Source organism: Haliotis cracherodii, unplaced genomic scaffold (genome assembly GCF_022045235.1).
Source record: "Haliotis cracherodii isolate W230 unplaced genomic scaffold, xgHalCrac1.p SCAF_4, whole genome shotgun sequence".
NCBI classification, from domain to species: domain Eukaryota; kingdom Metazoa; phylum Mollusca; class Gastropoda; order Lepetellida; family Haliotidae; genus Haliotis; species Haliotis cracherodii.
The window spans coordinates 4443914-4466310 of record NW_027266297.1 but is presented as its reverse complement, the minus strand read 5'-3'; the positions used below and the strand labels follow the sequence as shown (position 1 = coordinate 4466310).

At 42.5% G+C, this 22397-nt stretch overlaps 1 protein-coding gene across 1 annotated transcript in view; it reads left to right on the top strand.

Annotated features, from left to right (window-relative positions):
- The window catches only part of LOC139480512 (multifunctional protein CAD-like), an 86665-nt gene that overhangs the window by 39508 nt on the left and 24760 nt on the right, over positions 1–22397 (top strand). Inside the window, exons 35-44 of the mRNA XM_071263605.1 lie at positions 333–548; positions 2440–2650; positions 4190–4231; positions 6150–6182; positions 14371–14525; positions 16416–16493; positions 17181–17322; positions 17621–17691; positions 18778–18903; positions 20782–20937. Of these exons, the coding sequence (XP_071119706.1) occupies positions 333–548; positions 2440–2650; positions 4190–4231; positions 6150–6182; positions 14371–14525; positions 16416–16493; positions 17181–17322; positions 17621–17691; positions 18778–18903; positions 20782–20937 (1230 nt within the window). The remainder of the gene's footprint in view (positions 1–332; positions 549–2439; positions 2651–4189; positions 4232–6149; positions 6183–14370; positions 14526–16415; positions 16494–17180; positions 17323–17620; positions 17692–18777; positions 18904–20781; positions 20938–22397) is intronic.

Genomic DNA, 22397 nt, shown 5'->3' with positions numbered 1-22397 from the left:
AAAGTTGTGTCCCTTAGGCGAGCCAGAATCCTATGATTGTGGTTTCGAAACCTGAGACGTCTTGATTATGTTTCAAGGTTTGTCGGCATCATACCCATGTTAAGATCTGCATCACTTGCCTCCCCACACCAGTACCTTGGTGTAACTGAAATATTGCTGATCGTGGAGTTAAACAACACACACATACAGTGCACATGTCCGAGAACAAACGATTAACTATTTGTACCTGTAGTGCAGTAGTATCACAATAGTGTTTAAATGTCACATTATTTATGCAATACTAAGAATGCCATCAATGAGTGTTCTACATAAATGTCTCCCATCCTATCCAGGACATCATCAGCCGTCTCAGTACCAACCCGCGTCGCATCTTCAATCTGCCCGAGCAGCAAGACACATACATCGAGGTTGACCTTGATCACAAGTGGACAGTCCCCAAGGCCATGAAGTTCACCAAGTCTAAGTGGACACCATTTCACGGGATGAATGTCATGGGAGCCGTGCGGAGAGTTGTGTTGAGAGGGGAGGTGGCTTACATTGACGGGGAAGTAAGTTGCAGAATGACAAGCAGCCGTCTTTTATGGTAGCATTTGAGTCTCAGGGAGATGAGTTAGCCTTGTGGTTAAAGGGTTCACAAGAAACTCAGGAAGTGGTTTGATTCCATACATTGAAAGTGCTTCAGGGAGCTTGGGTAATTGACACACTTCACCCTTCTTTGAGCAGGGTTTTTCTTAATCGTAGTGCTACGATTGTCGTAGGTCTTTAGTCCAAGTTATGGCTTTGCGACAGTCGTAAGTCTATGTCATAGTAAGGGCGTTACAATGATAGTAAGTCTATGTCATAGTAAGGATATTATGACAGTCATAAGTCTATGTCATAGTAAGGATATTATGACAGTCGTAAGTCTATGTCATAGTAAGGATATTATGACAGTCGTAAGTCTATGTCATAGTAAGGGCGTTACAACAATAGTAAGTCTATGTCATAGTAAGGATATTATGACAGTTGTAAGTCTATGTCATTGTAAGGGCATTATGATGGTCATAAATCTAAGTCATAGTAAAGGTGTTATGATGGTCGTAAGTCTAAGTCACAGTAAGGGTGTTATGATGGTCGTAAGTCTAAGTCATAGTAAGGGTGTTATGATGGTCGTAAGTCTAAGTCATAGTAAGGATATTATGACAGTTGTAAGTCTGTCATTGTAAGGGCATGATGATGGTCGTAAGTCTAAGTCATAGTAAGGGCGTTATGATGGTCGTAAGTCTAAGTCATAGTAAGGGCGTTATGATGGTCGTAAGTCTAAGTTATAGTAAGGGCGTTATGATGGTCGTAAGTCTTATTCATAGTAAGGGCGTTATGATGGTCGTAAGTCTAAGTCATAGTAAGGGCGTTATGATGGTCGTAAGTCTAAGTTATAGTAAGGGTGTTATGATGGTCGTAAGTCTAAGTTATAGTAAGGGCGTTATGATGGTCGTAAGTCTAAGTCATAGTAAGGGTGTTATGATGGTTATAAGTCTAAGTTATAGTAAGGGCGTTATGATGGTCGTAAGGCTAAGTTATAGTAAGGGTGTTATGATGGTCGTAAGTCTTATTCATAGTAAGGGCGTTATGATGGTCGTAAGTCTAAGTCACAGTAAGGGCTTTATGATGGTCGTAAGTCTAAGTCATAGTAAGGGCGTTATGATGGTCTAAGTCATAGTAAGGGCGTTATGATGGTCGTAAGTCTAAGTTATAGTAAGGGCGTTATGATGGTCGTAAGTCTTATTCATAATAAGGGCATGATGATGGTCGTAAGTCTAAGTCATAGTAAGGGCGTTATGATGGTCGTAAGTCTAAGTCATAGTAAGGGCTTTATGATGGTCGTAAGTCTAAGTTATAGTAAGGGTGTTATGATGGTCGTAAGTCTAAGTTATAGTAAGGGCGTTATGATGGTCGTAAGGCTAAGTTATAGTAAGGGTGTTATGATGGTCGTAAGTCTAAGTTATAGTAAGGGCGTTATGATGGTCGTAAGTCTAAGTCATAGTAAGGGCGTTATGATGGTCGTAAGTCTAAGTCACAGTAAGGGCTTTATGATGGTCGTAAGTCTAAGTCATAGTAAGGGCGTTATGATGGTCGTAAGTCTAAGTTATAATAAGGGCGTTATGATGGTCGTAAGTCTAAGTTATAATAAGGGCGTTATGATGGTCGTAAGTCTTAGTCATAGAAAAGGTGTTATGATGGTATTTAAGTCTAAGGCACAGTAAGGGTGTTATGAAGGTATTTAAGTCTAAGTCATAGTAAGGGTGTTATGATTTTCGTAAGTCTAAGGTCTGTAAGCTATGTGAACAATATGTTTTCAAATCAAATGCATGATCATCATTGGTAGAGGCCATTCCTGGTGATTTCAGTGGTAATATTCATAAGTAAATACAAACACCTCCACCCCATCTTCACCTGCAGGTTTTGGCTGCACCGGGATATGGCATTGATGTGAAGACACTACCCCAACCTGTCACGCCCAAGATAGCGACGGAACAGTTGTCAGTCCACATCCCTGCCATGCCTTCGTCCCTGCCATCATCGGAGCCGGCGAGTCCCCGTCGGACCATCATGGACAAGTTCCCACTTCCCCCCCGCCCCTCCCGCACCTTGGAGGGTCAGCCTCAGCCAAGTATGTTTGTGTGTTGCCCATCATGATTGTTGCTTCAAGCTCATCCCTCATCTTGTGCTGCTCCTTGACATTGAGATGTGCAGAATTGATTTTGTTTCTGTTTTGTTTCATCCCAAGTGCTTTAACATTAGACATTGACTAATCCTCCAGAAAAGAGTGTGAGTGAGTTTGATTTTACGCTGCTTTTAGCAATATTCCAGCAATATCACAGCAGGGGACACTCTGGAAATGGGCTTTCTACATTGTACCCATGTAGGGAATCGAACCGGGTCTTAGGTGTGACGAGCTAACGCTTAAACCACTAGGCTACACCCCTGCCCTCTCCAGAAATGATGTGATACTGATAATAGTGAAAGTTTGTATTTATGTATATAAGTTAAATAGTTAATATCAGCTGGTTTAGATGAGGGCAAGTTTATACACTTATATTGCAAGTTTTCTCAGAGAAAAAGCGTATCAAGTAGAGCGATTTCATTTACTTCCAGTAAACAGTTGCAGTGAAACAGCTATGCAGGCTTTTGTCTAGGTGTTGTGTGAGTGATATACTGTTTGCGAATTTTGTGCATTTTTATTTTTTTTGACTTCTATGGAAACAATTTGGACATAGTCTCAATTTGGGTGGTGTTTTGTTTGCAGTGTAGAGCTAAAATAACATGAAATATTCTTTAACACAACATGCCAGGTTTATGAATTATGTCCTAAAGTGGTGCCTTTATTTTGAAATCTTTAGGAATATTTCCCCACTGTTTCCATGGAGACAAATTGGACTTAGTCAGAACTGGTCTTGGTGTTTTTGTGAGAGCCGAAATTTGAAAGCCTTGTTATATCTTTATCAAAACTTTGAAAATGTGTTTCAAGTAAAACAAAGATTCTTTGATCAGGTTGTGTGATATCTTGTTTCATATTGACAGTTATCATGAAGTGTTTTTATCATGGGATAAACATCTGAAAATCCTGACAAATGACTCCCCATGTTTTAAATATATAGGATAGTAGCTCTGTGGTTAAAATGTTGGCTACACATCGCTAATGACAGCATAAAACTGACCTGCTCTGATTGTTTAGACCGGTACCAATGTCGTCATGGTCAGAAGGAGATAAGACATATTGCTTTTAAGATTGAAACTGAAATGGCTCAACAAAAGAATATTGTCATTGGAACTCACATATATCTGTTCTGTGATATGGGATATTTATCATCTTCATTGAGGAAAATCAATACAATTCTGTTTCTGAAAACAATATTATGATATGAAATGCACTTTGATCATTATCTCACAGTACAGCATACGATGTAAAATTTAAAAAATAAATAAAAGAATCTATATCTTTAAGTTTTGGGGATAAAAACATGTTCATCATTTCTCGAAATGTTCATGAGACTATTAATTGTTTATATCTTTAATAAGTCCTTTGCATATCCTTAATTCCTGCTGTGATAGCCGTCCCCAGCCAGCTATAAATTCAAACTAACGATGTCTTGCTCTAACATGTTTGACTCCCGTGTGATGTCCGTGAGTTCTGTGTTTGTGTCCTCAGTCGGAGATTCCCCAGAGCACCTGCACAAGGAGCTGAAGCCAGGTGAGTGGTCTCCCTTTTTTCCACAGCTCATTCCACTTTGTTGCCTAGCAACAGCAGCCTAACTCGTTACCTGGCTGTAGGAAATTTACTTTTTGATATTTGTCACTTGTTATTTGAACAGCAATATGTCTCAATATGTTGCTTAGCTACAAACTGTCATGATAATTTGCTCCATCAATATTGGAAATTATTCCATTACGATTATCTATTTCCATATTTGATAGTTTCTGTATCTAGATGAAATGATATGTCTTTTTGAGGGGGCCAAATATTCTAAGGTGCCACAATTCACAGTACAGGGCTGTGTCCCTTGCGCAACCAGAATCCTATGATCATGGGTTCAAATCCCTGATTATGATTCTTTGTTTGTCAGCACCGTGCTAGTATTTATGGGTTTCACCAAAGTGTTAACATCTTAGACCCTCAATGCTTCAGGCAGGGTTTTATGACACATTAAGCTGACCATCTTCCCGAGGCAAGGGCGTTAACTGACTACAAAAGTTCAGTTTCCAACCTTGACGAACTAGGCTGGAATTCCGGAATTACAGTTTGGCTGGACTAACGAGTCTATGCAAAATCCAATCAAAATCATGTAACAAACTAGACATCTGTTTCATAAACAATATAGATTTCAATATGCTGATTTCCCTCGACTGCAGGATTTGCTGAGCATGTGTACCGTCAACTTAGCGTCAACAGATATTTTGCAAATCTTTTCATGTTTTTAATCAAGGTGCTCAAGCACTTTGTTGGGTAGGACCCGTTGATAGATCTTGATTATCAATCAGATTGTCTTCACTGGGGTGGGCGCCATTTTGTTTGAAGCGATGCAAGTGATATGACAGATGGAGTCTGATTGGTCAGTAGGAGTTACATAGTAGGGACAGATGGAGTCTGATTGGTCAATAGGAGTTTCATAGAAGGGACATAGAAGGGACATAACTCGTAATAGCCACTGGTGGTGCTACGATCAAGCCTGGTAGTATCAGCCTAGTTTGGCAAGGGTGGAAACCGGACTTATAGTCTGTTAACTCCCTTGTCTCGGGAAGATGTGAGCTGACATGACTGTAATACTGTTCAAAGCGTGTTAAGCCCAACTCACTCACTCAAACTGTGGAGACACAGGTGGAGACGGGAAAGGCATCATGTCAGATGTTAGTTATTGTATTAATGGGAGTGATGAGTTGCTGAACAGCATATGAGACATCTTGAAAAGTTCAGATTTTTTTTTATTATTTTATAACATCTTTCTCAATGTACCTTCTCTGCCTAGCTAAGTGTAATAGTTTCAGTGCACATTCAAACACAGCATGTAGTTGGATTTATTTCAATAATTTCAAAGTGATTTTAATGATTTAATGCAGATTTTTTAATTGCACATAGTTTATCTAACAAATTTCTGACATAGTTTGTTTCTATTCATAGATTTATATGCATATATGTAACCATCAAATTTAGTTCGAAGGCTAGGATAGTAGTATTGTCTGCAACCTCTCAATTACGTTTCCATCCCACTGAAGTATATTCGTAACATGCCAGATTATGATTTGCATTCCCAAATACTGTTGAATAGAGCAACCATTTTAAAGGTATATAGTGAATGCCACTGAAGGCTTCCAGACCTAGTGTGCCATGTGACTTCATTCTTATAATTCTGTTGCGCTTAATCAACATACTAATACTGCATTATGGCAAATCAAACCATTTACCAAGAAAGTCAATTGAACAAGTTGGCTCCTTTGATCTGGCTATTGACAGTATTTATTGAGGAAAAAATAATTGTTCATCCAATGACAAAGCCGTGTTTAATTGGTTGCCAGACAACACTATTTTACCCTTGACCTGGTTTTCTATTTCGTGAGTGTTGCTTTACTAGTTGGCTAAACATTTGCCCCTTCATTTCCCTTCACCTCACCAGCTGCTGTCTCTAGCCTGCTAGAGAGTCTTACAGGTAACCATGTAGAACCATGTAGAACCATGTAGAACAGAGAACCGTATTTCCTTGAGTATAGTGTGCACTTTTTAAAAAAAACCACATCTGTGTAGAAGGGGGTGTGCATTGTACACGAAATAATGAGTTTTATTGTTTTTTTCCTCATGGAAAGATATTACTGTGAGCACGTAACACCGGAAAAACCATGTCAGCAAATCCATGCTGAAGTTACCCAAAATCATCATGTAATTACACTGTCTGGCTATAAAAAGTTTCTTTGTATATCTGGACTTATGTTTGTAACTTATTTCATTCATTTTATTCAAATTCTTTTTAATAATGTTTTAATTAATTTCGGCAAATCGTGTGTGAAGCGATCGGAAGATTGCACAACTCACCGTTATTAACAGTAACCATGGTCAGATTACCCCTAAAGACGCCTTGAAACAAACTTTAGTTGACAGGGAATGGATACATATATCTTAAAAGTCATATTTGTTATAGTTTGATGATTCTATGTAAAAACATAGTTCTCGCGATCACGTGCGCGGGAGCCTTGACGGTGACTGGTCAGACTGGTTCCATGTGAAAAATAATAACCGGCAATAGCGTTCAGCTGCTTCGCTTAGGGTTATAATTATTATCTTAAATATGTTTAGTAAAAGCTGCAACTAAATTAACAAGATATGCGAATATATTATTCCTGATAAAATTTTCAGATACAATTTTTGCCAATCCTTGCATTAAAATCCTGTAAAGTTATATCATTGGGTGTGTCTTGACCGAAACACTGGTAGATTCCAAGAAAACGTGTGTACAGCTGATTGCTGTTTCCAGCTTAGTTTACGAGAAAATACACAGGGCAATCTTAATCCCTGGATGTAAAACAATGCCTAGCAGAACAAAGAATACAATTTAAACGGTAAATCATCATGTCTGGTGATTTTTTATCTCAAATTTCGAATGTGTACTGACCAAGTTTCTCGTCACCCGTTCGTTTACCGAAATTCGCTGAAGGGGTAGATCTACAGTGAAATATTTTTTTGCACTTGATATTCGAAATTATTTTTCAAAATACTGAATCCGCTAGGGGGGGTGCGCATTATACATGGGTGCGCACTATACTCAAGAAAATACAATAGCTGTTGCAGCCACCACGCTGTCCTAGCCTAGTCTTGCTTCTAGAGCACCAGCATGTCATGTTTCACTTAAGTACAACTCACATCTGTGGTCGATTTTCTGACATGGAGAATTGTCGATCTGGAATGTCAGGAGATGTTTTTGTGTTATGTCCACAGGCTGAGTTACAGTTTGTTTAAATATAACTACCTTGATGTGAAAATATAACAGACCTAAACAGAGTGAAGGGTTGCCAAGGTCTGGGATAGCATTTTATTCTGTAGTAACAAAATATGTTGCTTTTTGCTGTTTTAATCTGCAAATTTGTGCCTTCTTGTGGACTTTTTTATCTATTGATATTAGTTTTATTGGTAAAGGGGAAACAATGGGGTATTGGTAAGGGGGAAACAATGGGGTATTGGTAAGGGGGAAACAATGGGGTATTGGTAAGGGGGAAACAATGGGGTATTGGTAAGGGGGAAACAATGGGGTATTGGTAATGGGGAATCAATGGGGTATTGGTAATGGGGAAACAATGGGGTATTGGTAATGGGGAAACAATGGGGTATTGGTAATGGGGAAACAATGGGGTATTGGTAATGGGGAAACGATTGGGTATTGGTAAGATAATATTCCAAAGAATGGAAATTCATCCCAGATCCGAGTCCTGGATTTCTGTACTGTTGTCTATGTTTTTAACATCATGTAGATTCATGTGACTAATGTCCCCGGCATGAGGGAAGGTATCTGTACCGTATTCAACATCTGTAGTGTCCTTGACCTTGACCCTTGTAATGGCGATGTGGACGTGTGGTTCTTGAGTTAATGTATTCTATAAACAATACAAACAATAAGACTTTCCACCTTACTGTTTTCATATCTGGAAACTAACATTCAGTCTGTTATTAATATTACTTTATGTTGTGATGCTTACATCAAAGATGATATTGTATGTTTATTTGTCCCCAAAGACTAGGTCCCTCCCTTCACTGTTATCTTGTTTGTGCCTTGGCACCTGCGTTGGATGTCATGTATGGCTGCATGTTGTGTGATGCTGGCTTGAAGATGACTGCAGCATATAACAAACTCCCCATGGGTATTCCGGGTTACAGTAGGTCCCCTGCAACCATTGCTGGTCTCTCTATGGGTATTCCAGGTTAGAATAGGTCCCCTGCAACCTATGCTGGTCTCTCTATGAGTATTCCCGGTTAGAATAGGCCCCCTGCAACCTAAGCTGGTCTCTCTATGGGTATTCCGGGTTAGAATAGGTCCCCTGCAACCTATGCTGGTCTCTCTATGGGTATTACGGGTTAGAATAGGTCCCCTGCAACCTATGCTGGTCTCTCTATGGGTATTCCCGGTTAGAATAGGTCCCCTGCAACCTATGCTGGTCTCTCTATGAGTATTCCCGGTTAGAATAGGTCCCCTGCAACCTATGCTGGTCTCTCTATGGGTATTCCGGGTTAGAATAGGTCCCCTGCAACCTATGCTGGTCTCTCTATGGGTATTCCGGGTTAGAATAGGTCCCCTGCAACTTATGCTGGTCTCTATGGGTATTCCGGGTTAGAATAGGTCCCCTGCAACCTATGCTGGTCTCTCTATGAGTATTCCCGGTTAGAATAGGTCCCCTGCAACCTATGCTGGTCTCTCTATGGGTATTCCGGGTTAGAATAGGTCGTCTGCAACCTATGCTGGTCTCCCCATGGGGATTCCGGGTTAGAATAGGTCCTCTGCAACCTATGCTGGTCTCTCTATGGGTATTCCGGGTTAGAATAGGTCCTCTGCAACCTATGCTGGTCTCCCCATGGGGATTCGGGGTTAGAATAGGTCCCCTGCAACCTATGCTGGTCTCCCCATGGGTATTCCGGGTTAGAATAGGTCCCTGCAACCTATGCTGGTCTCCCCATGTGGATTCGGGGTTAGAATAGGTCCTCTGCAACCTATGCTGGTCTCTCTATGGGTATTCAGGGTTAGAATAGGTCCCCTGCAACCTAAGCTGGTCTCCCCATGGGGATTCAGGGTTAGAATAGGCCCCCTGCAACCTAAGCTGGTCTCTCTATGGGTATTCAGGGTTAGAATAGGTCCCCTGCAACCTATGCTGGTCTCTCTATGGGGATTCCGGGTTAGAGTAGGTCCCCAGCAAGCTGTGATGGTGTCTCTGTGGGTATTCTTGGTTAGAATATGTTGTGTGATGCTGGCTTGAAGATGACTGCAGCATGAAACAACATAAAACTCCCCATGGGTATTCCGGGTTAGAATAGGTCCCCTGCAACCTATGCTGGTCTCTCTATGGGTATTCCGGGTTAGAATAGGTCCTCTGCAACCTATGCTGGTCTCCCCATGGGGATTCAGGGTTAGAATAGGTCCCCTGCAACCTAAGCTGGTCTCTCTATGGGTATTCTGGGTTAGAATAGGTCCCCTGCAACCTATGCTGGTCTCTCTATGAGTATTCCCGGTTAGAATAGGTCCCCTGCAACCTATGCTGGTCTCTCTATGGGTATTCCGGGTTAGAATAGGTCGTTTGCAACCTATGCTGGTCTCCCCATGGGGATTCCGGGTTAGAATAGGTCCTCTGCAACCTATGCTGGTCTCCCCATGGGGATACGGGGTTAGAATAGGTCCCCTGCAACCTATGCTGGTCTCCCCATGGGTATTCCGGGTTAGAATAGGTCCCTGCAACCTATGCTGGTCTCCCCATGGGGATTCGGGGTTAGAATAGGTCCTCTGCAACCTATGCTGGTCTCTCTATGGGTATTCAGGGTTAGAATAGGTCCCCTGCAACCTAAGCTGGTCTCCCCATGGGGATTCAGGGTTAGAATAGGCCCCCTGCAACCTAAGCTGGTCTCTCTATGGGTATTCCGGGTTAGAATAGGTCCCCTGCAACCTAAGCTGGTCTCTCTATGGGGATTCCGGGTTAGAGTAGGTCCCCAGCAAGCTGTGATGGTGTCTCTATGGGTATTCTGGGTTAGAATATGTTGTGTGATGCTGGCTTGAAGATGACTGCAGCATGAAACAACATAAAACTCCCCATGGGTATTCCGGGTTAGAATAGGTCCCCTGCAACCTATGCTGGTCTCTCTATGGGTATTCCGGGTTAGAATAGGTCCTCTGCAACCTATGCTGGTCTCCCCATGGGGATTCAGGGTTAGAATAGGTCCCCTGCAACCTAAGCTGGTCTCTCTATGGGTATTCCGGGTTAGAATAGGTCCCCTGCAACCTATGCTGGTCTCTCTATGGGTATTCCGGGTTAGAATAGGTACCCTGCAACCTAAGCTGGTCTCTCTATGGGTATTCCGGGTTAGAATAGGTCGTTTGCAACCTATGCTGGTCTCCCCATGGGGATTCCGGGTTAGAATAGGTCCTCTGCAACCTATGCTGGTCTCCCCATGGGGATTCAGGGTTAGGGTAGGTCCCCAGCAAGCTGAGATTGTCTCCCCATGGGTATTCTGGGTTAGAATAGGTCCCCAGCAAGCTGTGATGGTGTCTCTCTGGGGATTCCGGGTTAGAGTAGGTCCCCAGGAAGCTGTGATGGTCTCCCATTGGTATTCCAGGTTAGAATAGGTCCCCAGCAAGCTGTGATGGTCTCCCATTGGTATTCCGGGTTAGAGTAGGTCCCCAGCAAGCTGTGATGGTCTCCCATTGGTATTCCGGGTTAGAGTAGGTCCCCAGCAAGCTGTGATGGTCTCCCATTGGTATTCCGGGTTAGAGTAGGTCCCCAGCAAGCTGTGATGGTCTCCCATTGGTATTCCGGGTTAGAGTAGGTCCCCAGCAAGCTGTGATGGTCTCCCATTGGTATTCCGGGTTAGAGTAGGTCCCCAGCAAGCTGTGATGGTCTCCCATTTGTATTCCGGGTTAGAATAGGTCCCCAGCAACCTGTGATAGTCTCCCCATGGGTATTCCGGGTTAGAATAGGTCCCCAGCAAGCTGTGATGGTCTCCCCATGGGTATTCCGGGTTAGAGTAGGTCCCCAGCAAGCTGTGATGGTGTCTCTGTGGGTATTCCGGGTTAGAATAGGTCCCCAGCAAGCTGTGATGGTCTCCCATTGGTATTCCGGGTTAGAGTAGGTCCCCAGCAAGCTGTGATGGTCTCCCATGGGTATTCCGGGTTAGAGTAGGTCCCCAGCAAGCTGTGATGGTGTCTCTGTGGGTATTCCGGGTTAGAATAGGTCCCCAGCAAGCTGTGATGGTCTCCCATTGGTATTCCGGGTTAGAGTAGGTCCCCAGCAAGCTGTGATGGTCTCCCATTGGTATTCTGGGTTAGAGTAGGTCCCCAGCAAGCTGTGATGGTCTCCCATGGGTATTCTGGGTTAGAATAGGTCCCCAGCAAGCTGTGATGGTCTCCCATTGGTATTCCGGGTTAGAGTAGGTCCCCAGCAAGCTGTGATGGTCTCCCATTGGTATTCCGGGTTAGAGTAGGTCCCCAGCAAGCTGTGATGGTCTCCCATTGGTATTCTGGGTTAGAGTAGGTCCCCAGCAAGCTGTGATGGTATCTCTGTGGGTATTCTGGGTTAGGGTAGGTCCCCAGCAAGCTGTGATGGTCTCCCATGGGTATTCCGGGTTAGAGTAGGTCCCCAGCAAGCTGTGATGGTCTCCCATGGGTATTCCGGGTTAGAGTAGGTCCCCAGCAAGCTGTGATGGTGTCTCTGTGGGTATTCCGGGTTAGAATAGGTCCCCAGCAAGCTGTGATGGTCTCCCATTGGTATTCCGGGTTAGAGTAGGTCCCCAGCAAGCTGTGATGGTCTCCCATTGGTATTCTGGGTTAGAGTAGGTCCCCAGCAAGCTGTGATGGTCTCCCATGGGTATTCTGGGTTAGAATAGGTCCCCAGCAAGCTGTGATGGTCTCCCATTGGTATTCCGGGTTAGAGTAGGTCCCCAGCAAGCTGTGATGGTCTCCCATTGGTATTCTGGGTTAGAGTAGGTCCCCAGCAAGCTGTGATGGTATCTCTGTGGGTATTCTGGGTTAGGGTAGGTCCCCAGCAAGCTGTGATGGTCTCCCATGGGTATTCCGGGTTAGAGTAGGTCCCCAGCAAGCTGTGATGGTCTCCCATGGGTATTCCGGGTTAGAGTAGGTCCCCAGCAAGCTGTGATGGTGTCTCTGTGGGTATTCCGGGTTAGAATAGGTCCCCAGCAAGCTGTGATGGTCTCCCATTGGTATTCCGGGTTAGAGTAGGTCCCCAGCAAGCTGTGATGGTCTCCCATTGGTATTCTGGGTTAGAGTAGGTCCCCAGCAAGCTGTGATGGTCTCCCATGGGTATTCTGGGTTAGAATAGGTCCCCAGCAAGCTGTGATGGTCTCCCATTGGTATTCCGGGTTAGAGTAGGTCCCCAGCAAGCTGTGATGGTCTCCCATGGGTATTCCGGGTTAGAGTAGGTCCCCAGCAAGCTGTGATGGTCTCCCATTGGTATTCTGGGTTAGAGTAGGTCCCCAGCAAGCTGTGATGGTATCTCTGTGGGTATTCTGGGTTAGGGTAGGTCCCCAGCAAGCTGTGATGGTCTCCCATGGGTATTCCGGGTTAGAGTAGGTCCCCAGCAAGCTGTGATGGTCTCCCATGGGTATTCCGGGTTAGGGTAGGTCCCCAGCAAGCTGTGATGGTGTCTCTGTGGGTATTCAGGGTTAGGGTAGGTCCCTAGCAAGCTGTTTTGCTTTTCATCGTATCCTGAAGGCTTGGATTGTTGCTTTCCAGATCAATCACTGGATAGTTTGGTCCAGAGTATGTTATTTATAGCCTGCCATAAAATAGCTATAATATTGCTGAGCACGGCTTTGAAACACAAACACAAATATATTTTGGCATGCACATAAACAGCAAGAGGATATTGATCAAAACATCCTGCTTTCCCGGTGGCGATGGCTAAACACTTCATTTGATCGCAACATGTATATGATGTTACACAATGGGTGCGCGAGTAAGACATATGCTTTGTACATGGTGTTGTGATGCTTATTGCCAGCGTTTATCATATACACAGCTGAACAAGCCGATTAGAATTGTTGTCCTTTAGTGCGCACTGACATTCCTCGGTACAAATTGTTCTTTCTTTCATATCGTGTGTATTTGTTTTGTATTTTGACCCTCATTAGTAACTTTAAATTCTTCATTTGTAACATTAAACTATCATTGCAAACTTTTGTCCTTTACTTCAACTTATGTATATTAAGCGAAAGGCCGCTCATATAATTTACCATTGCATTCAGTGCGATAACTTACACGTAAAGAGGTAGAGCTTTGTCGTCTTTACTGTCCTGTTATCAGTGAAGTACCAGTATCCTGGGCAGTGTCTGTTTGCATGAGTGAGTGAGTTAGTGAGTATAGTTTTATGCCGCTTTTAGCAATATTCCAGCAATATCACATTGGGGGACACCAGAAATGGGCTTCACACATTGTACCCATGTCGGGAATCAAAACCTGGGCCTTCGGCGTGACGAGCAAACGCCCCGTGTCTGTTTGCAGTTGAGTAACATGAATTAGGGATGGTTTTATTCCAGTTTTGGAATGTTTACTGATATTTGCTGCCAACCTGGCAACTGATGTCAGCTCCGAGGAGGTCTGGAGAAACCCCTGGAATGCATCCATCCCGGCCCCAGAGTAGAAGGACAACCCGCCCAGCCTTCCCTCTGAGTGATCTTAGGGCCATAGAGTCTGTCACTCGTCAATGTGGATGTTGTCATAGCAACCATGATGGCCTCACTGTTTGTTTGGGGGATTCAGGATTTTTATTAAATGGCCTAGTTGGAAAGTGTGTAAAAATGAAATAATATAATATTTCATATTTATGTTTTTGATGTTTCAGATTGATTTGGTGTTATTAACATATATGGATACCATACCATGGATGCATACTTATATAAGCTTGTCGTTTAACCTTGTGTGACCATTATACATGTATTGTAGAAGTTTTATAGCTGCAAAAGGAAGTATCATCATTGTGACTTTAATGTATCATGTGCAACCATAATTAGTCATATCAAAGGGTTTGGAATTTTATTTCATAAATATAAGTGCAATTACTTGTAGATATCTTTCATTCCTTTCAGACTGCATCGTGTGTTTGCATGCCAGTCTTAGTGTAACAGTGTCTTGATTCTAGATCTGTATGGTGGCCATGGTGACTTCCTCCGCAAGGACTTGCCGGTCACCCCCCGGGAACACGGCCACGCCCTGCAGCCTGTGGGGCTGCCCCACTACACCCCGGGGCTCACCAACCACCATGTGCTCTCCGTCATGGGCTTCAACAGGGAACAGGTGACACACATACAGAATCCTACTTGTCAGAGGGGTACACAAACTACCGTTTTCAACGTAATAAGCGCCCAGGGCGCTCTCAAAATTAGAAATAGGGGGCTCTTAATAGAATATTCTTTTGGGGGAAAAAACAGAGTTAAAAGGTAAATTTTGTGGTTTATGCTGACAGCCTGAAATGTTTATATACGACAGATATATTTTTCCAGAATTTATTTTCCCTTAATTAAGGGTGCATATAACACACGAGTGCATATTATACGCGAATAAATAAGTCTTGTGTACATTGATCAATCGGAAAGGGTGCTAATTAGGTTTGTTCACTAGCCAATATATTAGCAAATATGGCCGTGGGCGCTTATTAGAGCGGGGCACTTATTACGTCGAATACTGTATGTGATCTGGACTACATGTTGTCGGACTTTCATTTTTGTGGAAGCCTCGGTGGCTGAGTGCATTGGATCGCTGACTTTTTGTGCTGGCGATTAGGTGCCTCACTCTGACAGAGTGGGTTCGAATCCCGGGCGGGACTCAACCTCAAAAAGTACTAGAATCTGTACTTTACTAGGAAAGTGTTATCCTGAATATAACATACAGAATGTGGATGAAAACACTGTAATGGCAATATGTTGCATATTTCAATACAGATCAAAGTGTCGTAATATATAATACAAAAAATTACTGTTGACGAGGCCAATATGAGAAAACAAGGCCCCGAGGACCCGACTCATGAGGTGGTTTGTCCAGACCGAGGCCACAGGCCGGGTCTGAGGGTCCTTGTTTACTTTGTCAAAAGTAATCATTAGTCTTGTTGTACCGAAATTCACTTCAGATTTTAAGTCTTTAAACTGCCCTCTGTTTCACTACAGTGACTTAGCTGTGAACTGTGAAATTTTTGTACCAGACGCCATCTTGTTTTCTAGCTGACAAGTCAATATTAATTACATGACAGGTCAATACTTATCATGTGACGAGTCAATATTTGATATATATAAAGTCATATGATTTCAGGGTCTACATTAAAATGTACTGTTTCGGCATGTTTTACAGATTAACCAATGGAATTGCAAAAGATTCTTAATAGACGTATAACAATACAATGTGTATCATAATACAGACCGAGAAATTGCTGTACAAGATTTTGTCATAATGCAAATGTTATATTTACACAATGTGCTATTTTACAGATAGTATTTTGATATTTAGTCTCAGAACAAAACAATAACACCATTCTTCCCACAAATTCAGACAGAGCACATAATATCACTTTTTTTCAAATGATTATTGTAAAAGTGTATACAAATTGTATTTAGTATGTATTCAGTATGTGTATATAGGAATTATCCAGTAGTATTTCTAGGCAGTAGTCAGAGTTTGGTAATCAACCTCATACGTACAGCACATTTCAGTCAAGATTTCCAAATTGGAATTAAGACATTCCCAATAAAGGTTCATAATTTTAATTAATGTCACAAAATTTGCCTGATGCCAGAACCTAGACTGCCTGGCAAAAGAAAATATGTTTGATGGTGGTTAAAAACTGAAACAAAAAAGAAATGTTATTCAATGGTGATGTATTTGATACGGGTATCTAACTCTCACACTCACTACTAGACATTTCATCTTCAGTAACCCGTGAAGATCTGGGTTAGAATCGGCCTTCTGTAACCCATGCTTGTTGTAAGAGTCGACTAACAGGTGGTCAGACTTGCTGACTGGGTTGATGCATGTCATTGTAACCCAATTGCGTGGATCGATGCTCATGATGTCAATCATTGGATTGTCTGGTCCAGACCTCCGTCTCATAGCTGGAATATTGCTGAGTGCGGCGTTAAACAAAGAATCATCATCTCCAGTGTTTGTATTTCTTACTGAGTATAATTATGTCAACAGCTTCATCAGATCTTCAACCTTGCCCACAATTTCCGTGTTGCTGTGATGAGGGACCGCCCGCTTGACTATATCCTCAAGGTAAATTTCCACCATAGTTCTACGTCTGCATTGGAATATTGTCTCCGCCTTCAAAGGACTCCTCAAACACCACGAAGACTCTTCCAGTTAACTGTGTGTCCTATCAGGGATTAGTGCGGTAGCCTTGTAGTTAAAGTGCTTCCTCGTCACAACAAAATCCTTGGTTCAATCCTCTATCATAATATGGCTGTAACAATATGGCTGAGAATTTTAAGATCCAATACACTCCAGCATCTTGTCATCAATATGCTTTCTTGATGGAGTGTATGGTCTTGTTACCATCACCGCAACACAAGGAACCAATACATATATACCCCTGTGGCGATTCAAGGTCAGATAAGGTCCCCAGCAGCAACCTACACTGGTCAGAAGGGGTGACTGAGTTTATTGGGTGGTCAGGCTCTGTGACTTGGTTGAGGGCATATATCTTTGTGCATTAGCAGTGTTGATCGTAGCTCGCAATATTGATCTAGACATTGCTCCTTTATGCCTATGTTACAGATTAAGAAACATATATTTAGGAGGGTGTGTGTGAAGGGGGGGGGGGAAGGTTATAATTTTAAGTGCACTAATTCAGCTTGCATTCAGGACCTCCATAAGCTGTACCTTTTATGTTGTTTGCTGTTTCCCATCACAGTTTAGTTGATGATGTTGAAGTAACAAGGAGAGCATGTCACCATGTTTCAGGGCAAGGTTATGGCGTCGCTGTTTTACGAGGTGAGCACACGGACTAGCTGCTCCTTCTCCGCTGCCATGCAGCGTCTAGGTGGCGCTGTTGTCTCCCTCAATGAAGCCACTTCCTCCTCCAAGAAGGGGGAGACCCTGCAAGGTGAGACTGGTACACCTGTACTCTCGTGGGTGTTCAAAGCTCCATATGTGGGTCAAGCAGAGGATGGAGGGGGGAGGGTTTTGCTGAAGGGGGATGCATGTGTGTGTGGGTACCCCTTTGAAGCATTTATACTTTTGAAGTCTCGAAGGTCATTGATTATGTGTTTCATGTTATGATACTTTGTGTGGTGGGGAAATATGGCGCCATATGAATGGCATTATTGTATTGTTGTGGTTATTAGTATTATTATCACTGCTTGGTATAACCGATATACCAGTTATAACGTTGCTGTTTTCAGATACTGTGGCCATGATGTCTGGGTATGCAGACATTATCGTGATTCGACACCCTGAGCCTGGGGCAGTTAGTGTAAGTCCTTCAGAGTTGCATCCCTTATGTGTGCCAGGATCTGAAGATCGTTGGTTCTGAACCATTTGTGATCTTTAGTATTTCTCCCACCATGCCTGCGCTTGTGGTAAACGTCCGTGATCTACAAGTAGTAAACGGTAAAGGTCTATGATCGGCCTCACCCAGTTGGGGTCCAGATTATAATAGCTCCCCAGTTACCTGTGCATGTTGGGGTGGTGGGGTAACCTAGTGGTTAAAGAGCTCGCTGGTCATGCCGAAGATCCAGGTTCGATTCCCCACATGGATACAATGTGTGATGCCCCTTTATAGTGTCTCTCGCCGTGATATTGCTGGAATATTGCTTATCCTGAGAGGCAACCAAATGGATCGGGTGGTCAGGCTTGGTGATATATTTGAATGTGTGTCCTCGTACACCAACAATGTGAATCTTTGCTCACAATATCGATCACTGGATTGTATGGTCCAGACTTCATTATTTCCAGGATGGCCTTGTATAGCAGCAATAGTCCACATGAAACATCAAATAAATCACATCCAGACCCATGTTTTCTCCTCTTGTCACTGCATCCAAAAGAAAGCAATGCGATATTTCTAAACAAATATTGATGCATGTTGCAATTTCATACTCTGGAGGGGGCGGTCGGGTAGCCTAGTGGTTAAAGCGTTCGCTCTTCACGCCAATGATCCGGGTTCGATTCCCGACATGGGTACAATGTGTGAAGCCCATTTCCGGTGTCCCCCGCCGTGATATTGCTGGAATGTTGCTAAAAGCGGCGTAAAACCAAACTCACTCACTCATACTCTGGAGAATTTTAAAAAGATAACATGAAATTTGTATTTGACTGGGGAGGATAAATATGTCTCCATAGTTCAGCATAATGTTCACCCACCTGGTTTGGGTATAGTGTTGGTGGAGCAGTTTGGAGAATGTGTACAAGCTTGTGCTCAATGTGTGGTCAAAAATGTGTTTCTTCAGAAGTCTTGGCACGAGGAAGTCAGAAGTTAAAACTTGGTCAGAACATCAATGCAGATGCAAATTTTGTGATCACAGAATTCTAGACTTTTGCTTACAATTTCAAAATACAGACTGGAGCGAGTGCAAGTCGGAAGCCAGTCATCAACGCTGGTGACGGGACTGGCGAACATCCAACACAAGCACTGCTGGATGTCTTCACAATACGAGAAGAGATTGGAACTGTCAACGGACTCACGGTGAGAACAAGATCTCTCCTAGGATGTGACATTTTTTGGCCATCCCAATATCCTTGCTGTGACCAGTGTAGTACAGCTATTTAAACAATCTTGAAAAATATCCTCAAACTCAAAATGTATTGACGTATATTTTTATGTTATGTGGGAGGGAATGTCATTAAAGTGAATTTTGCACGATTTTCGTGAGTCTACTTTTCTCAAAATCAATTGATGTCTTGACAAGAAAAAGGTTTAGAAAGATTGGTTCGAGATTGTAGAATAATGAATACGTACTTCTCCTTAGGTGTCATTCAAACTGCAATGGCTATATGATAATTAACATGAAATAGAATGTCCACTTGACAGACATCATAACAATTAAGGGGGGGACATAAACATAATGGTCTGTTGGTTGGCAGGCAGCTCCGTACATGGTCATAGCACAGTGGCGAGATGGTACTGGTGGCGGCGAGGGTATAGAGAACTCCGGGAATGGGTTGTTGCTGTGAGAATTAGCAAGGGAGATTACTCTGCAGACCTTACATGAATCTTGATTGTCTGGAGATTGTGTTAGCTTTATGCAACCATGATGATTTATTGATTGATTTATGAATTTTTTTCATACCGATGATACCACTTAAAAAATATTTTTCAGTGTGTAATTATTCAAGAGTTTCAGTACAGCATGTGTACAGTCAATTGTGCAAACAAGCATGGGTAAAACTTACATAATTACATATTAAGTAAGATGAAAACAAGTAAGGAATAAAACTGTTTTATTCGAATAAACATGTTCACATCTTCGTTGACAGTAACGTAGAATTTCGATACCAGTTTGTCCTAAGCGTGTCCTGACAACATTCATTATCAAGCCTCCATGTTAGAATGATGAGATCTGATTGGTCCAAGTGATCTTGATAATTCAATCAATCTTTATTTGTACTTGAGACCTCAGGCCCATATACAAAGTATACAAAGTATACAAAAATACAAATTATACATCAAGGGCAATGGCAGTCTATCATATGTGTAATAAAATACAGTGTGTCCCACCTTGGAGAGGAATAAGTTTCTCAGCAGGGGAATAAATCTCTTTGGTCCATCACATGGATTTCATGTGGATGTTTGAGAGGCAGAATAAATCCTTTATACCCCACTTCAAAGCAAACGCCGGAGGGTCGTGATATGAAACCTAACGTCATCTTCCCGAGGCAAGTGAGTTATCTGACTATAAAAGTCCAGTTTCCACCCTTGCCGAACTAGGCTGGTATTATAGAGTTACATTTTACCTGGGCTAACGAGTTTATGCATAGTCCAATCAAAATTACGCACCGAAATCGAAATCCGGTTCGTAAAGTGTCATGCAGATTTCGGTCGACTGCAGGATTTGCAAAGCATGTGCACCGCTAACTAAGATATTTTCTATATCTTTTCATGTCTTTAATCAAGGTGCTAATGTGATTTGATGCGCTTCGCGATCTAAGACTCGTTTGATCACAATATAGATCTTGATTATCGATCAGATCATCTTGACTGGGCGCCACCGTTTTGTTTGAAGCAAATGCTAGTGATACGAGAGATTGAATCTGATTGGTCAATAGGAGATGCATAGAAAGGACATTACTCGTAATAGCCACTGGTGGCGCTACGATCGAGCCCAGGAATTCCAGCCTAGTTCGGCAAGGGTGGAAACAGGACTTTTAAAGTCAGTTAACTCTCTTGCCTCGGGAAGATGCCTAACGTAGGACGCATACATCCCCATGTACCCCTTGTGATCCTGCTACAACCTATAGTATTGCCCAGCTAGTGTGACATGTCATCCTTAAGTTAATGAAAGACTGTTGATGGATGTAGTAATACAGGTGAAAACACCATTGATCAGCATTTCCTGCTTGACAGATAACGATGGTTGGAGACCTGAAGAATGGCCGCACTGTGCACTCCCTGGCTCGTCTGCTGACATTGTACCGTGTCAACCTCCGCTACGTGTCTCCGCCATCTCTGCAGATGCCTGAGGATGTCCGACAGCTGGTCCAGTCACGCGGCATCAGACAGGTACAGCATATGATTAAACATTACTCATTACTGATCTAGTCTGTGAAAGTACCCTTCAATTATAATTATTTCATTGTGAAATTAGAGATCAGTGACACATGAACAACAATTTGTGTGTGTGTGTCTGTGTGTCTATCAGTGTGTGTGTATCTGTGTGGTGTGTGTGTGTGGGTGTGGTGTCTGTGTTTGTGTGTTTGTGTGTGTTCTTGGTTCTATAATCCTGAGAATATGCTGTCTGTAGCTTTTGCGTTTCCAAAGTTTGAAATTAAGTTTAAGAATGAGTGCTGACATTTGCTTGTGGACGTGTGGTAGCCTAGTGGTTGAAGTGTTCGCTTGTCATTCTCCCAGGTTTGATCCCCCACATGGGTACAATGTATGAAGCCCATTGCTGGTGTCCCCTGCCGTGATAATGCTAATCACTCACTCACTCACTCACTCACTCACTCTGAATGAACTGTGAGTCCAGCACATATTTATAGAATGGACGTAGAGAAGAAATATTGTTGGTCCCTTGGGACACAGTTATATTCATGGTAAAACTTTCTGACAAGAAATAGTAAAATCCTGTAATTAAAAAAGTTCACAACTCACTCACTTATTCACATCAGTTTTGATCCGGGTATGCGACTTATTGACATTTAAACATGAACAAGAATTTGTTGGGTCTATCTGGATAAATCGATGACCATATTAGGTGTTTGAGTAACAGATGTCCCCTATGTGAAGTGGTGACATCGCAGATGTAACACTTGCAACAGATTCAAACTAGGTGTATAAGTCATGTAAAGGCAGTAACTTTATTAACTGAAACAAAGGCAGCGTGAACCATGTTACCGGGAGTTGTCCGATGTTGGTTATATACATTGGCAAAGAGCTCGCCTCAAAGATTGGCAGTCTGGATGTCTCAGGATGTCAAGTGATATTTATGATTAATTGGATTAAACTTTTTAAGTTATTTAGTTGTTGATAATAACAATACTAAGAGTATTTTGTTGTGCCAATGGTCAAGTGGCCAATACCAACCCCATGTATTTGGACTAATGGCCTTCCATGGTGATTCAGAGGGTGCCCCAACTCCAACTCTGCTTGTTGTAAATCCCCATTCTATAAAAATAAGGGGAAAATATGGGGACATACAAAAATAATATTTGAACTAAAATGAGTGTTCCCCTATGTTAGTGGGTGCCCACAATGTGAGGTATCTTTCCCAAATCAGGGTCTGTTTCGGTAAGAAATAGTCGCATGGTATTGTGAATGATTAATTGATAGGGAAAAATCTTAAAAATGCTGTTCTATATAAAAGATGTCAGCCTTTTTCCCCTGGTTTTGTAAACGCTCTTGTGCAGCAGCTTGTATTGAGCTCTTGTGACACGTTTGTTTGAAAATGTCCCTTTTCATATATTTTTGTTTTCAAGGATCTTTTCAGGAAGATATTCTAAATGCAAATTCTGAGAATAATC